We start from the raw sequence: 16,001 nt of genomic DNA on the forward strand, positions 1-16,001 counted from the left end.
GCGGCTGCGGCTCGCGCTGTCGCTGCTGTGGCAGTTGGCGGCCGCTGGCCGCGGGCTGGAGCTGGGCGCGCTGGAGGCGGCGCGGGGCCGGGCGGCGCGGTGCCAGCCCGTGGACATCCCCATGTGCCGCGGCATCGGGTACAACCTGACCCGCATGCCCAACCTGCTGGGCCACGAGAGCCAGCGCGAGGCCGCCCTGAAGCTGCACGAGTTCGCGCCGCTGGTGGAGTACGGCTGCCACGTCCACCTGCGCTTCTTCCTCTGCTCGCTCTACGCGCCCATGTGCACCGACCAGGTGAGCGCCAGCATCCCCGCCTGCCGCCCCATGTGCGAGCAGGCGCGCCACAAGTGCGTCCCCATCATGGAGCAGTTCAATTTCGGCTGGCCCGAGTCGCTTGACTGCGGCCGGCTGCCCACCAAGAACGACCCCAACGCCCTCTGCATGGAGGCCCCCGAGAACGCTTCGGCCGCGGAGCCGCACAAGGGCCAGGGCATGCTGCCGGTCGCGCCCCGGCCGTGGCCTCCAGGCTCTGCAGAGGGCCGTGGCCCCAACGGGCTGGGAGCCTGCGACAACCCCGAGAAGTTCCAGTATGTGGAAAAGAGCCTGTCCTGCGCGCCCCGCTGCTCGCCCGGCGTGGACGTCTACTGGTCCCGCGAGGACAAGGACTTTGCCTTCGTCTGGATGGCCGTGTGGTCCACCCTCTGCTTTGTCTCCACCGCCTTCACCGTGCTCACCTTCCTGCTCGACCCGCACCGCTTCCAGTACCCTGAGAGACCCATCATCTTCCTCTCCATGTGCTACAACGTCTACTCAGTGGCCTTCATCATCCGCTCGGTGGCAGGGGCTGAGAACATCGCCTGTGACCGGGAGAACGGCGAGCTCTACATCATCCAGGAGGGGCTGGAGAGCACGGGCTGCACCATCGTCTTCCTCATCCTGTACTACTTCGGCATGGCCAGCTCGCTCTGGTGGGTCGTGCTCACCCTCACCTGGTTCCTGGCTGCTGGCAAGAAGTGGGGGCACGAGGCCATCGAGGCCCACAGCAGCTATTTCCACATGGCCGCCTGGGGCATCCCGGCCATGAAGACCATTGTGATCCTCACCATGCGGAAGGTGGCGGGGGACGAGCTGACGGGGCTGTGCTACGTGGGCAGCATGGATGTCAGCGCACTGACCGGCTTTGTCCTCATCCCACTCTCCTGCTACCTGGTGGTGGGCACCTCCTTCATCCTCACCGGCTTCGTCGCCCTCTTCCACATCCGGAAGATCATGAAGACGGGCGGCACCAACACGGAGAAACTGGAGAAGCTGATGGTGAAGATTGGGGTCTTCTCCATCCTCTACACCGTCCCGGCCACCTGCGTCATCGTCTGCTACTTCTACGAGCGCCTGAACGTGGATTACTGGAACCTGCGTGCCCTGGAGCGCGGCTGCGTACCGCTGCCCGGCCGACGTGCGGCCAACTGCTCGCTGGAGGCCTCGGTGCCCACCGTGGCTGTCTTTATGCTAAAGATTTTCATGTCGTTGGTGGTGGGCATCACCAGTGGGGTGTGGGTGTGGAGCTCCAAGACACTGCAGACCTGGCAGAGCCTGTGCAACAGGAAGCTGGGCGTGAGGACGAGGGGCAAGCCCTGCAGCGGGGTGAGCTGCGGCGGGGTGCACTGCCACTACAAGGCACCCACCGTCATGCTGCACATGACCAAGACGGACCCGTACCTGGACAACCCGACACACGTCTAGCGTGGGGCTGACACTCCGCGTGGCACCGGGAGAGTGCTGTGGGTAAGGGCTGAGCCCCGGGGCCGCTGTGGGGTGGAATGGGGGGCGCATGGGTTTGGGCTGCCCACTGCAGTGCCCAGCCCAGGCAGCTCGCTGCTTTTCCTAGGGATCGTTCCGTTGTTGTTGCTGTTGCCAAATCCAGTGACTGTTCTAACGCTTTCTTTGGGGGGGCGGCTGGGGCTGGGGCAGGAAGGGGAATAATCCAGTTCGTGTTTATTTAATTCTGTAATTTATTTTAGATTTTTTTTTTTTTTTTTTAATCATTAGCTGCAAGGAATGGAAAAAACAATAAACCCTGGATGTGTTATTTCAACCGAGCCTCGTGCTGTGTGCAGGAACAGAGGGGCTGAGGGTGGCCGTGCAGAGCTCACCAGTGCTGTGGTGCAGGCAGCATGCAGGGCTGACCTGGCTGGGCGATGGGGAGCAGCACCCAGAGGAGTCAGGACAGCCCTAACCCCAGTACTGCATCCCAACTGATCCACCAGCACAGATCCTCATGTAGTGAATAATGTTTTCCGCTCAGTGCTCGATGCTGAGTGGTGTTGGTTGGAGCTGTGGGGCTGCTTTGCCATCGCAGTCTTGGTGCAGTGCAGGGCCAGGAGCCCAGTGCTGGGCTGGGGGACAGGGTTTGGCCTCGGTGTGCCAAGCAGCAGCTTGAGGTGCGGGTCATGGAAACTTCTGGGCAGCTTTATTTATCCCCTGCTCCGGTTACAATCCCATCTCGCCTTCCCCATTGTCCCAGGGGAAACTCAACCCTCAGCTGGTGCTGCCGGGCCGGGGCAGGAACTGTGCGGCTCTGGTGGAGCTGCCCAGGGAGCCAGGGAGAGCTGTGGCTGTGGGGTGCCTGTGCCTGGCTACAGCCTATGGGCTCCCAGTGCCAGCCCATGGGCCCAGCCCTGCAGTGGGCAGGGGTTGTGGGATGGGATGGAAGTCTCTGTCCTCTCATTTCTAGCTAGTGAGCAGCATGCGGCCTGCTTGTCCCTCATCATCTGTGTGCAGCTGCCTTGGCACACACAGGTTGGTGCCCACCATTCCTTGGCACTAGTCCTGGTGGCCCAGAGCCCCAGTAAGAGCTGCAGGCTCAAGGTGTGTCCTGTAGGGGCCGTGTCCTCTGTGTGCCCCCAGCCCCAGCTGCTGCCAGCGGCCGGCGCCAAGGTGAGCGTCCGCACCGAGCACCCCGTGCTGCCCAGGTCGCTCCCAGCTTGTTGGTGCCCAGCAGGAGAAGTCGCACAGGCTGTGCTGGGGGCACTGCAGCATCACGCGGCCACAAAGGGGCAACAGTGGAGGCCCACAGTTGGGCTGTGAGCCCAGCCCAGCCCACAGCCAGGATGGGACGCAGCCCTTCAGTGCTGCACCGCAGCGCTGAGCGAGGCTTTGTGTGCACATTGCCACTGCGATTGATGTTGGGAAGCGCCTTTAATCCGCTCTCCACCGCCCCTGGGGGTGTTGGGACGTGGGGAGAAGTTGAGCGATGGATCTGAGAAACCCTCTGCTCCCCCGGGAGCAGCGCTGGCGGCAGCGCACAGAGCGGAGCAGAAGGCAACATGGAGGGGCAGCAGTGGGCGTGCAGCGCTGTGCAGGAGCTCTGTGGCCGTTGGTGCCCAGTGAGTCGCTGCGGGGGCACCATGCGATGGTACTGGGCACTCCAGTGGTCAGCCCCATCCCTGGGCAGGGATCTCTGCCTGGTGCCCAGTTTTTGGGCCAAGGGGTTGCGGCCTCTCAGCTGCCATGGAGGGGCAGTGTGGGCAGATAACGGGGCCGAGACCGGGGTTGGGAGAGTCAATATTGGCTCAGGGATAGACTCCAAAGTCCAGTGCAAGGCGGGCTGGGCAGGAGCCGCTCACCTGGGCCAGGGCCGGTGACCCAGGCCCCGGCACTCCGCACTCGAAGCCTCTTTGGGGCTGAGCCCTGAGCTACACTGAGCCCCAGATTGCGCTGCACCGTGGGCCCGAGCACAGACACACGGCAGTGATGGCTGGGGGCAGCTCTGTGTCCTGCTTGCATCCCTGCGGTCGTCCAGCTCCTGCGTGGCTCTCGGAGCCTGTTGGGACAGCCCGCCCTTGAGCACCCTGCCTCTTGCCAAGCCTCGCTGCCTCTCAGGCGCTCGCCCAGATAAGCTCGTCCCGCCGGGCCCCAACTATCAGCAGCATGGGGCCGCCGGCGCCTGACCAGCGCCTGTCCACCGCCCGCTATCAGCCCTGGCGGCCCGGGCGGCTCCTCCGCAGCCCCAGGAGCTCGGTGCGGTCCCGCTGGCCGCCGTGGCTCAGCCCTGTTGGGTCCCAGGCCCGGCCCGGCGTTGCAGTGGGTGCAGCGGGTGCCACGGCCGCCCACTGGCCGAGTGACGGCTATTAATAGGGTCTCACGGGGCGGTAATGCCATGCAGGGCTGCTATAAAAAGCAGGGCTTGGAAAAGGTCTCGCGGCAGATGCTGGTGTGAGGACTCCACGCTGAGGCCTGGAAGCATCCCAGCCTGGATCACGCTCCGGTTTGCCCGGGTCCTGCTGCACACCCGGCAGTGAACCCCTGCTTGCGGCACGGCCGAGAGGTTTCTCTGCGCAAACGTTTATCCGCTGCCTGTAATGTTGAAGCCCCCAGACCCAGCGGGGCTCCTCAGCCTCCTCTGCCCAACTGCCAGACCCCACCGCAGCTCGGGGGGCTGCGCTCGGTGCCGCAGCGTGACAGCGCTACCCAGGAAAGCACCGCCCTCTTGTTCCTGTGGCACTGGGACAAGTGCAGGAAAACTCTGGCGAACACCCTCACTTGAGAGCTGCTGGGCGTACATCAGCACCAGCTCCTTCCCCTGCTTCTGAAGCTCAGCAGAGCAGCATCCCAGCCCTGCTGGTAAGGGATCTGATGGCTGTTTGGTCAGACACACAGAACAGGCCTTGGCCATCTCAGGACTGCAGCAAAGACAGCCATGGTTGCAAAATGCCAGCGCAGGGCACACAGCTCCATGCTGCACATTAACCTGCTGTCAGCGCAGCTTTGCACCAGCTTTGTGTGAACGTGGCCCCAGCCATTTCCACCGCCTGGAGCAGAGGCACGGCCAGGGGCCGCTGCCACCCAACCTGAGCAGCGTTTGGCCCAGAAGTGCAGAGCTGTGAGCTGGCCTGATGCAGCTCAGTGCTCCTCTGGGCCTCTTGGTGGGAGCTCCAGCAGGCGCGAGGCCGCCGTGCTGCAGGAGCAGAGGATACCACAAAGGACGAGCTGCGAGCCGGCTTTACAAACACAAGTACATAATGTTTATTTTTCATTTTCCAACTTATTACAAGTACAGCCCTTAGGAGAAACCCCCCTCCCCCCACAAATGACATTTATTTTTAAAAAACGTACGGTTCCAAAGGTTTCACTGTGTAGGACCTGCAGAAAATGTTCTCTATTAACAGGACAAAACATGGCCTCTGATGGGGACGTGCGAGATACAAACGTCAGTGCTACTCCGTGGGGCAGGAGCTGAGGCTGGGGTGGGGGGAGGTGGCTGGAAATGTGTCTTGTGGCTGCAGCCTTCAGCAGTCAGAACTGAAACAAATACCTGTTAACAAAACAACAAACCAAAAACTCCACAAAACTAGGCTGCAACTTGTCACCGAGGATCCTTTTATTCTCAAATCACAGGAGCTGCAACTGCTGCTTCCGTTTTTCCGTGTCACAAAGCCGGGACAGAGCAGCCCTGTAGCTAGTTTGTTCCAAACTGCAGAACTCCATAATAAAAAGTTCAAGCCCTGATTGTATGATCAAAATCTGTCATGATGGAAAGGTGATTAAAGAACACTCTTTTCTTAGAGAAAAGCCGGTGTGCCGAATGGCAGAACCCACTGCTGGGACACGGCCAGCGAGGGGCAGCCTGAGGCACCGAGGGCGCGAGGGAGGTGAGCTAAGGGAGGTGTGACTGCAGGAGATGAGAGCACGGCTGGAGAGGGACTGGGGACCCTCACGAGTGCCCCGGTGCGACCCCAGCTACTGATAGGAAAATGAGTTTTCAGAGGGGGAAAATATACAGCAAACACCATTTGATATAAACTGTACATGTGCCAAAGCAAGACAACGGTATCTTACAGGTGTTCTTTATACAAGATCACAGCTAGAAACAAGCCACTTTCAATTACTAGAAAATTAATTTAAAAAGTTAAACGTAACATGTTTCTGCTGCTCCCCTTGCCCTTGAGCTCCCCAGGGGCGTGCAGAAAACCATGCTCTCCCGTATGCTTCTGGCACTCGGTTCATCCAAAGGGCTACGACTGCGTGCTGGTCAAGGTGAGCAGGGAAACCTGCTGCCTACTCTGCCACCTCGGCACAGAGCTGAGCTCGGAAGACCCCTCTGGAGCACAACAACTCCAGAGATCGCTCCCCGAGAAGAGAGGGGGGAAAAGCGAGAGCACCTCGAAGCCAATTGTGTTAGGATGCTGGTGAAAGCTGTGTCTCCATAAAAGTAAGTGCTTGCTCGCTACGCGGCCCTGCAGCAGGGGCTCAAAATTAACACCATATAAATATATACATACAAGAACTAGCAGCCCGTTGGCCTGGTCGCACCCACTCTGTCCGTGGAGCAACACAATCCCTCCCTGCACAGCTCGGGGCCGATCTCACAGTGCAGGCAGCAGAGCCCGAGGCAGCGGCAGGGCTGGAGCTGGAGTAGGCTTCGTGCTCCCCTGCCCAGTCAGGCTTTGGCCAGGCCTTTCCTTCGCCCTCCCGCCTTCCCCTCCTGGAAGGACAGACACGTATCATCTCTGTGTAATTTGCAGGAAGCAGTTAAGTCATCTCCACTCGCTCAACGGATGACAAAACATTTGAGGAAACTGCAGAAAAATTAAAGTTAAGATGGGCCAAAGGAAAGGCTGGATTAATAGCAAAGTGCCCTGCTGCTTCTTTACTCCCTCCAGACAACCCATCCTGCTGCCCAGCAGCACCAGAAGGCCTGCTCCAGCTCTGGCTCTCCCCCGGGTCCCCCCCCCCTCCCCGCCATCCCTCACTTCTTCCTTCTCCGCCCCCGGGAATGCTCAAGGGGCTCGGACTCACTGTCCCCTTCCTGCTCCTCCAGTCCCTGGCAACCAGCAGAGAGCTTCTTGCGTTTTCTGCGTGCGTAGGTGTGGCCAGGCAGGTGCTTGTGCACCATGTCGATCAAACACTGTTCCGTCTTCTCCAGGCAGGACAGTACGTGACTCCCGTTCTGGTTGTAGCGCTCGGCGTTGGAGAACACCTGCTTCATGTCAGAGAGGAACTCCTGCACTGAGCGGTAATTGCCACAAGAGCACTTGCTCTGCATAGTCTGGAAGTCCATGGGGTTGCTGATGACCTCACAGCAATCTTCGGCGTCTTCTGTGGTCACTGGCTCCCTGATGAATGAAGAGCCACAAAGAGGAAGGAAATGAGCAGCTCTGGCCCTGCACAGTGCAGAGCTGCCAAGCGTGAGCAGCAGCCCCAGCACACCCCACCACAGCGCCATCGCAAACCACACGCCTCGAGAGCAGCAGACAGGTCAGCCCTGCAGCGGGCGCAGCACTGGTAACAGGAAGGAGGGCGGTGCAGGGAGCGGCGCGCGGCTCGACGGCTCTGTGCACCACTGCCCACAAACCCGGGGGCTGCTGAAAACCGATCCCAGCCTCCTGCCCTTGTCCCACAACCGATCGCATTGCTATCCTGCACCAGAGGAACCCCAGGTCTCCAGTCCAGCAGAGAACTGAGACCACGGTGATTTCTATTGGAGCAACTTCTAATGGAGCACTTCTCCCCAGGTGTCACTTGCTACACCTAACACAGGATGCACAATTCACAACCAGCCAGTGGATCCAGCAGGACCACAGCATGGCGCGCCACAGTCCTGTGTGCACGCAGGAGGCCACCTCCCCTCACCTGAAGGGCCAGCTGAAGCGGTACTTGATCAGCTTGCTGAGGATTTCCTCACACTTCTGCAGCTCGAGGCTCTGGCGACGCGCCGTCTTCCTTGTTTGAAGGACCTGCCCACACAAAGGAGGGATGCTGTTAAAAGGAGGGGAACCACCATGAGCTTCAGCGTTCAGCAAACAATATCTAGGGTGAAACAGCTAGTTCCTAGCAGAGCTTTTCTTTTCAATCCTTTCGCTCACAAGCCAGCGCTTCATGGTGTGGGAATATACAGAAGTACTGCAGGAAAAAACTTCTGGTCTTTCAAATGTAGCCATCTTCCACAATAATCGAAAGTGCTCTGCTGTGGGACCTTTGATAGTAACAGCCAAGACATGTGGTGGGGGCCTGAGTTACAAAATGGGAGCCCCATACAGAAGCTCTGATGGGAATAGATCACAAGCAGCCTCTCTTCTCACTGGGGGCAGCAAGCTTTTTCAAGATAGGTTCAAAGACAACATGGTCAAAGCAAGCAGCCAAAGAATACAGACAGCAAATGCAGAGTGTAAATTCCCTCTATGAGCCCCTGGCGGACAGCATGTGAGAGGCAGAGGGGGACAGCACTTGTGTTGCTGTACTGTTACTGTACTGTTGCCCATCGTTGAGCCTACTCTGCCATGTTAAATACCAGAGAGCAGCTGATGCCTCCGGATTGCTGTCCTGTACACAGGAGTGACACAAGGTCAGTCGTTTGCCTGCAGAGCTGTAGGTCAGCACAGGGAGATCTCCTCGGCTCTGCCACACGGCTCACAAGGCATCGCACTGCTTGAGGTATGTCTGTGATGGGAAGGCTCCAAAACACGTGGAGACGTTCCTGAACAGCTTTCATCTCTTCACAGGACAAACAGTTCATGGAAGAGCCCTGGGCAGTTTTTCAGAGCTCCTGACCAGCTGCTCCCTAACATTTTTCCCCACCTGAGTATTTCACTGTGCTCACTATGCTCATGGGGGGAGCCGGTGATGAGCTTGCTGGTTTGGTTGCCCTCCACTCTGTAACATGGACCAGACTGAAGGATGCTGCAGATCCGGCAGCCAGCCCACTCACGATCAGCACAAGAAGCTTGAAGACATGATCGAACCACTCAAGAAGAGTGGCAGGGTACACAGGCAGCACCACCACTGCTGCTCAGCAGACAGATGGCAGATGGAGCAGGAGCTGTGACACGGCCCGTGCAGCTCTGGTATCCTCACGTATGTGCTGCAGTGTGGCCCTCCCCAGGACAACCAGCACAGCACGCACGCACAAGATTGCTCTGTTCAGGAACAGAAGGTTTTATTCTTTAAATGTCAAGTGAAACCTAAGCCAGCTGAATTATGTCCTGGAGGTTGGAGAGTGACCATACGCACAACAACTGTCAGAAAATGGCCAAGGCTAGGGAGTGAGGGTCCTACATTGCTGGCATTCTCTGACCATCCAGGACCTCCTCGATCCCCCCACCTCTCTGCAGAGACATATGGATGCTATTTAAAACCCTTTAACAAGCTGCAGGCTGCCTGCTAATCAAGGGGGACAATGTGTGAAAGCGGCTGGGGAAAGATGCCTGGCATATCTCTGCTCCGTGTGCACCGGGCCCTTAAGGATATGCCTCCTTTGTTAACCCACCCGCAGCCCAGCACAGGTTTCACAGTACAATTCAGGGCATTTCTTTGGGAAGGGGAGGGGAGGAAGCGTGACACCTGTTTCGTTTATAACTCATGATGTGAGCAGCCCCCGGGGAACAATTTGGCTCTTACCAGCTCATCAATGTCTGCGCTGTTGACAGGTGCAGCCCGCTGCCGGGGTCCCCTGGCAGGGTGCAGCGACTGCTTCTTCCTTTGGTGCCTTCCCTGCCTCGAGGAGTACATGGCTGTGCTCTGCTTGCCGCGGGCGGCCTTTCTGGGTCTCACTGAAACACATAAGCCAGTGGCTTAGAGGAATGGGTTAACCTGGAAGCAGAGATCACAAGCCCTTTGCACAGTGGCAGCGCCAGGCAGCCTCACTCACAGCACAGCGAACGCAGGGATGATGGCGGTGACCCGGCTTTCTGTCACCATGCTCACTCAGCACACGCCCCTGTCAGCTGTGCTCTATACCCTCTCCAGATGAGCTATGCTGGTAACAGCCCACATCCAAAAAAAGGCCACTGCTGTCTGGCAGCAGCTTTCTAAGGGTGGTCATGCATGCCAGCTTCCAGCAGACACCAGCTTCTGCAGGACATCTGGAGGCTTTCAGCTGCTCTGCCCCAAAGCTTTGCTTTCTGTCTGAGCGTTGCAGTAAAGACCTGCAGAATGAAGCGCCGAAACCCTGCTGTATCCAGACTTGAAGGATGGTGAGGGACAGACATGTGTTTTAAACGTGAATGCAACATCCTTTCAGAAAGCATCGGGTGCAGGTTCCCACTGCCCCTCAGGGTGCTCTGCCAAGCGCTTACAAGTGGCCCACACAGAGGGTAAGCCAGTTGCTAAGCCCCCCTGAAAAGCGAACTGCGTGCAGAGGGAGTGTCGTGTTACTGCAGCGGGGAGCTGCGAGTGGGAAACAATGGGATTTTATTCCCCAAGACAGGAGCTGCTGCGTTGCGTCCCACAGAAGCGCTCTGTGTGCGAGTCTGCCTGTCAGAGCGCTGCGCCCATGGAGACAAGCACGGCGTTGAAGGCCCTCGCCTTAAGTTTCTCTCTGTACCAAGGGAACGTGTAGGTCTTCCTCCCCAGCCAAGCTCCTTCCATCTGGTCAGAAGGGTCTGAGCAAGCTGCATCCAGCGTGCTGCAGTGCTCCATCTGCAGCCTCTAATCCAGCCCTGCCCAATAAATCATCCCTCCCAGCCCCCCTGCGGGAGCAGCGTGTGTCAGGGCAGCGGGCCGCCTGCCTGCTGTCACTCCTGCTTGTGTGTCAAGCGTGAGGCATGTGTTAGATGTCTGACAATCCAACATTCTAGGTTATATCCCTCAGGATAAACGCCATGAGGATTAATGGGACTTCTCTATTAAAACAAAAGTTTTCCACAGTGACCTTTCCACGTTAATGCTCTTTAAAACCACGGGGTTGCATTTAGTGCTTTATTTTTAGTGACTGTAACCCTTATGCTATTGTTTGGAAACCTTGGCTTTGCTCCTGACTTGGCTGCGCAACATCGGCTGAACATACTCCAAGTGTGGACATGGATACACCACAGAACAACAAGCAGCACGCATAGCCAGGGTATCAGTGAACACCCCTGAAACCAGAATAAAGCAGGCGAATCGAGACTGATAGACCCGGATGGAAACCCCTGAAAGAATACAGGATAATCCTTGGGGTCCTGGTCTCTGAATTTCACCATCTGCCCTGGTTAGGACAGGCTGAAGCTAATTTTATGTCAGTCAAGGACATTTTGACAGAAAGCAAAAGCTGGCTGTGTGCTGTTCTGAGACTGAGCTGCTCATTGCACCAAGTTGCCCAAACAAGACAGAGTCAAACTCCCTTAAAAACAAAGTCAACATGCATACCAGAAATTGCACTGCACGCTGGGGTAGGCAAGTAGTCACTGATGAGTCTAGAAAATGTTATTTCACTCCGCTCAGGAGTGAGTCAGCTGTGTATCCTGAGTGGTCTCTATGCAACCAACAGGTGCTGGCTGCCCAGGCCCTGCTGCACTTTGACTACTGTGCCTTCTCACGGGAACCAACAGATGAGGTCCTGGTCTGACTACTTAAAAATGGCCCCTTTCCACTAGAAATCCTGCATGTAAGGTGCTACGAGGTTGTGCTAGGAAGGGAAAAAGCAAGAGCAGCAGTGTTGTGGCCAAAGCTCCAGTTTTCCAAGACACACTGCAGGCACAGACTGCCAGTAACAGTTACAGGTAATGCTGTTCCCTAGACCTTCCCTGCTGCAGCTTCTGCTGATGCTGAACGGGTGTCTGCAGTGTTCCCAGGAGAACAACAGTTCACAGAAGCGCTATCTTTGTCACAGAGGGAAGGGAGTTCACTCCAGCTCCCCAGGGAAAACACAGTCACAGACTTCCCTTGTGCAATTCCCTATTTCCTCGCAAGAACCTGTTTCATGTAAAAGCACAAGTCTAAAATTGGATCAATTCTTTGAACACTGAAGGCATAGTCTTAATATTCTCTGTTAATTTCCTGCATGGTCAAAGCCTTACGTTTCAATCCAGCGACTTCATAATCTTCTTCTTCCTCTTCTTCTTCCTCAGCATCTTGCTCATCAGAAGCTTCCTCACCTTCTTCACCTTCATCTTCAGCAGAATCCTCTGTGTAGTTCCTAGAGCACGGCAGGTAAACACATGTGTTGTACCAGGACCTGGGAATGAGGAGCCCTGGGGCCCCCCGTACTGTTTGCTCACACACAGACTTGACCACCTCAGTGTGTAAAATAAACATCCCGACTCAAACTGAAGTGATCCAGTGTATTTCCAGAGGACCAAGTTGTAGCTACAGCTAAAAGAACACTTCTCGGACTACAGCTGGAACACCCCAACAGCTGAATCTGTGACTTTTCTCCCTTTTTCCCCACTCCTGTTCTAGATAACCATGTGATAATAGATTTTGACATTGAGACTGCTGCACAATTCTCCTCTCTGTGAACAAGTGCTGCTGTTTCACCCTGGTTTGCAAGCCTCGCTTGAGGAGTTTCACAATGGTTTTACTTTGGGCTGTTTTTTTCCCCTTCGGCTCCTGCTGGAGTATTTCCCCCTTACTGCTTTCCCCTGTCACTACAGGAAACAGACCTTGTTTAGTGTTATTCACAGCTAAACTTGACGTATTACTGAGCAAATCATCAGTTCAGACTTCTTACATGCTGGCATCAAAGCCACAAAGACCCTGCCCAGGACAGTTCTAACTTTCTGCATGTGTCTGTTAAAGCATTCTAACCATAATAAACACAGGAAAACAAAGCAGCACACATAGGCAGATGGGGACAAAGACAAAGCTATTGTGGGAGTCTCGGTCCTCTGGAGACAAGGGAGCTTGAGCAGTAAGTGGAGTAAGAATTAGCTCCCACTGTAGAGCAGGGCATAAGTCTTTGCAGGCCAGCATTTTTTCCCCTGCCTGAGCTAGGAAGACAAGAGCAGAAAGCAGGTAACAAGACAGGTGTTACCCCACCTGATGGCTCTCATCCAGCAGCCAAGCAGCTTGCAGGTGACTCCACCACATCAAAGCAACTACAATTGCAAGCTAGAACAGCTGCATTAAAGCCCTGTCATTCTGGAACAAGCCTGATGAATCCTTAAATGGTGCCCAGGGAGTTAAGTAATACTTTTAAGGCTGTGCACCACCTGTACACTACAAGTTTGCACGCCTCCTATTGTGCTGCCACTCTGGATGAAAGGATCTGTTGACTGCTTATGCATCAGGTGCTATTTGATAGCCTCACCTTGCTGACAAGCAGGGAGATGCAGCACTGCAATTAGCTTACAATATAGGCAGAAAAATACATTTTGCATACATTTAACTTCCAGCCTACAGCAATTCACAAATTAATTCAGCCCCTTGCTGTCAGGAAACAGCTACTCAATTCTGCTGCACACAACAACTTCGATTCCTCCCCAGATCATATCATCTCCACAATCTATAATGGATCCTACCTCACAAAAGTGCCGATGTTCATCAGGCCAAAAGAAGTGCCAAGGTGGCATTTCATTATCTGATTTTTAGTAGCACACGGGCTGAGCTGCAGCCTGGAGTAGTGTCTGCTTTAATTAGATGAGGCCACAAGAATAACTTAGCCCAGGGCATTAGAGTTGCAGTGCTACCCACTACAATCCCATGAAAAAGGAACCCAACTAGTTGCTCAGGTGAACAAGACAGTCCCTAGTGCATAAATTTTGGTTGATGCTTTGTGTACGTTTTCACTGCCACACTGAAACTATTTATTATATGTCATGGGTCACCACACAAGTGTGCTGAACTTAAAGAAACTCAGAGACACTGAGTCAACCTGGCTATTTCGGTCCTTTCCAAGGGTCTTTGTTTAAGGCTGTTTTGATCCTCTTGTGAAAACATAGCTAAAAATCTGCACCAGTGACAACTCAAAGGAAAGGAGTGCCACTCACCTGCCCCGGGAGCTGCGCCTGGCAGTGGAGGGCTGACAAGCTGGGCACTGCCATTCTCCATCTGGTATCTCATAGAGTGCTGGTCTCAGGCAGAACAGGTGGAAGGCTTTGTTGCACTCGTCACACAGGATCAGCTTGTCATCCTCACCTAGGAGAGCGCAACCTACTTGTAACTGAGCACCACAGCCCTGCACAACCCGCGACGCAGAAGCTGCCACGTGGCTGGAGGTCAGAATACAGTGAGAGGAAGATGCAAAGTGCCCTCTGATAGTGGGCACCCTTCCTTCTCAGTTTCCACTGCAGTGGAAACAAGCAGTATTTGAAGAAAAGACAAAGCAAAGTCCATTGCTCTGCAAAGATTTCATTTGAGACAAGGGTAGAAAGCCGCCAAATACATTTCACCCAGAGTAGATGCCAAACTGACCAGGAGGAAAGAAGCATGCTGCAGAGAGCCTAGCATGCCCATGAGCCTAGTAAGAGGCTAGGAACATAACCATAGCAATTCTAGCCTCAACGTGAGGCACAGTGTTTTTCTTTCTACTTAAGGTAGCAAGCCCATAGGAAAAAAAAGGGCATGCAGCAGAACTAGTCTCTCCATGCTTCTCAGTGATGACAGATAACACAGACGTAGTCCTGAGCCAGCTACTTCATTTACTGAAAAGAAGTGTGGAGAGCTTGCCAGCATGTCCCTAGCATCCCAGTTCTTGAGTTCTGTTAAACCATAATCTGTTAGTCTCAGGTGATCCCTCTCCTACATCTGCCTACAATTTATATATTTTTAACGTTTACATATTAGTTTGGAGGCTCCACAGTGGAGGATGTTGCACCGGTTCAGCTCATTTCTTTACAGAAGTGGACAACACAGCCTTTTGGTAAGCAAAAGCAGCTCCGTTTTCCCTCAGATCTGTCTGCCCTCATTTCCCACTAGTGTTTCAACAAATAGAAAAGGAGACAAAAAGCACATGATGTGGCAGAATGTGCTACCAAGCTCTCTCCTCCAGGCTTCCATCCAAAAGGAGAGGTTATGGCAGAACAATTTTTACTCTGCTAGTACTCAATGATTGGTAACACTGTCTAATTTCCCCTTCCACCTGCAGGATTCTCAAGCCCTCCTTCATACAGTCCCTCCTGTCACCTATTTGGGTACTCCCCAGCCTTACCAGAGCAGTGACTAAAGGCAAACAGCTTCATTTCTCTGCTCTCACAAAAGAAACAAAGAGCTTGCTTCTTCCAGCTCAGCAGGCAGTTCCACTCCCACTCTAGCCCCAAACTAGCATCATCCCACTGCTCTCTCCTATTCAGTTACAGGGTGCATTAACCTTCCCAGCCTCTTCTTGCTTGTTCCTTCTGCAGGAGATGGGAACAACTGACAAGGCTCAGAGACCCACAGACCATTCCAGCTCATAAATGAAACTGAGACAGCGGCACAAATGCTCCTGCAGAAGGATCTGCAGACAATCTGTGTCCAAGTACCCCGAATATCCAGGGGACAGCAGCACTGCAGCGTTCTGCAACACTCTGCACCAGTTTCATCAGAATGGTTTATTGGAGTCAGGGTCAAACGCTTCCGTGAGATCAATGCTTCTGAGCGCGTAAATCCTGACGGTCAGAACTCAAAATACAGCCAAAGGCAGTGACAGCAAGAGGGGCACGCTGCCTAAGCAGGGCACGGAGAGGTGACAGCGTGCGGCTGTCAGGCAGCGCGGGCAGGAGCGCGTACCTTTCTTGCGACACACTTTGCACCGGGCGTTCTCTGCTGACATATCCCACTTGATACAGGCATCCAGCATCCCGAGCAGCACGTGCATACGGGAGAAGGTCTGGGCCTCACGGATTGCCGTCTTCCACTTCTCCATGGCTGAAGCAACCTGCAGACAGACCTAACAACTTACAACAAAGCACACAGACTCAGCTTGCTACAGTCTGAAGATGTTTTTATACCCTTTAGCCGGGGCCCTTAATAATCAAAACCCAGCTTTGTATTTCTTTCCTTCTACATAGCCACTGCGGCCCTACTTGTGGTTTATCCATAACCAGCCTCGCTGGATCAGACAGTTCAAAGTCCTGCTACATTTTATGGCCAGGCTGGAACAACCAACGTGAACTCCTCTAGATTCTTACTCTGAACGTCTAACCCAAATAATCGGCAGGCTAAGAAAATAAAAAGTAGAAATCTAGCACTGCAAAATGTGGGATGAAAGTCAGGAGGCAGCTGGCAGCATCACTCGAGTGCGGGGAATTGGAGCAGCCTGTGCTGCCCTCCAGTGGATACCGCAGGGAGGCTCGGGCCCATCAGCAGCAGCTGCCACTCGTCCTCC

The 16,001-nt window shown here is 54.9% G+C and overlaps 2 protein-coding genes across 2 annotated transcripts in view; one reads left to right on the plus strand and one right to left on the minus strand.

Moving 5' to 3' along the window:
* Position 1: 1 nt before the first annotated feature.
* Positions 2-2,093, plus strand: FZD9 (frizzled class receptor 9; the record flags this gene model as incomplete). The annotated part of the gene is made up of 1 exon (XM_042830420.1): positions 2-2,093. A coding segment is annotated over one exon (1,740 nt), but the record flags the coding sequence as incomplete, so codon positions are not given.
* A 2,906-nt stretch (positions 2,094-4,999) lies between these two features.
* The window catches only part of BAZ1B (bromodomain adjacent to zinc finger domain 1B), a 51,420-nt gene continuing 40,418 nt past the window's right edge, over positions 5,000-16,001 (minus strand). The window contains exons 14-19 of the mRNA XM_042829912.1: positions 15,404-15,551; positions 13,684-13,831; positions 11,773-11,891; positions 9,395-9,546; positions 7,631-7,734; positions 5,000-7,113 (exon numbers count right to left, since the gene is read on the minus strand). Of these exons, the coding sequence (XP_042685846.1) occupies positions 6,747-7,113; positions 7,631-7,734; positions 9,395-9,546; positions 11,773-11,891; positions 13,684-13,831; positions 15,404-15,551 (1,038 nt within the window). The 3' untranslated portion in view covers positions 5,000-6,746. The remainder of the gene's footprint in view (positions 7,114-7,630; positions 7,735-9,394; positions 9,547-11,772; positions 11,892-13,683; positions 13,832-15,403; positions 15,552-16,001) is intronic.

The sequence above is a fragment of the Centrocercus urophasianus genome, unplaced genomic scaffold, assembly GCF_019232065.1.
Source record: "Centrocercus urophasianus isolate 14NV4802_14NV808 unplaced genomic scaffold, USGS_Curo_1.0 seq_33, whole genome shotgun sequence".
NCBI classification, from domain to species: Eukaryota; Metazoa; Chordata; class Aves; order Galliformes; family Phasianidae; genus Centrocercus; species Centrocercus urophasianus.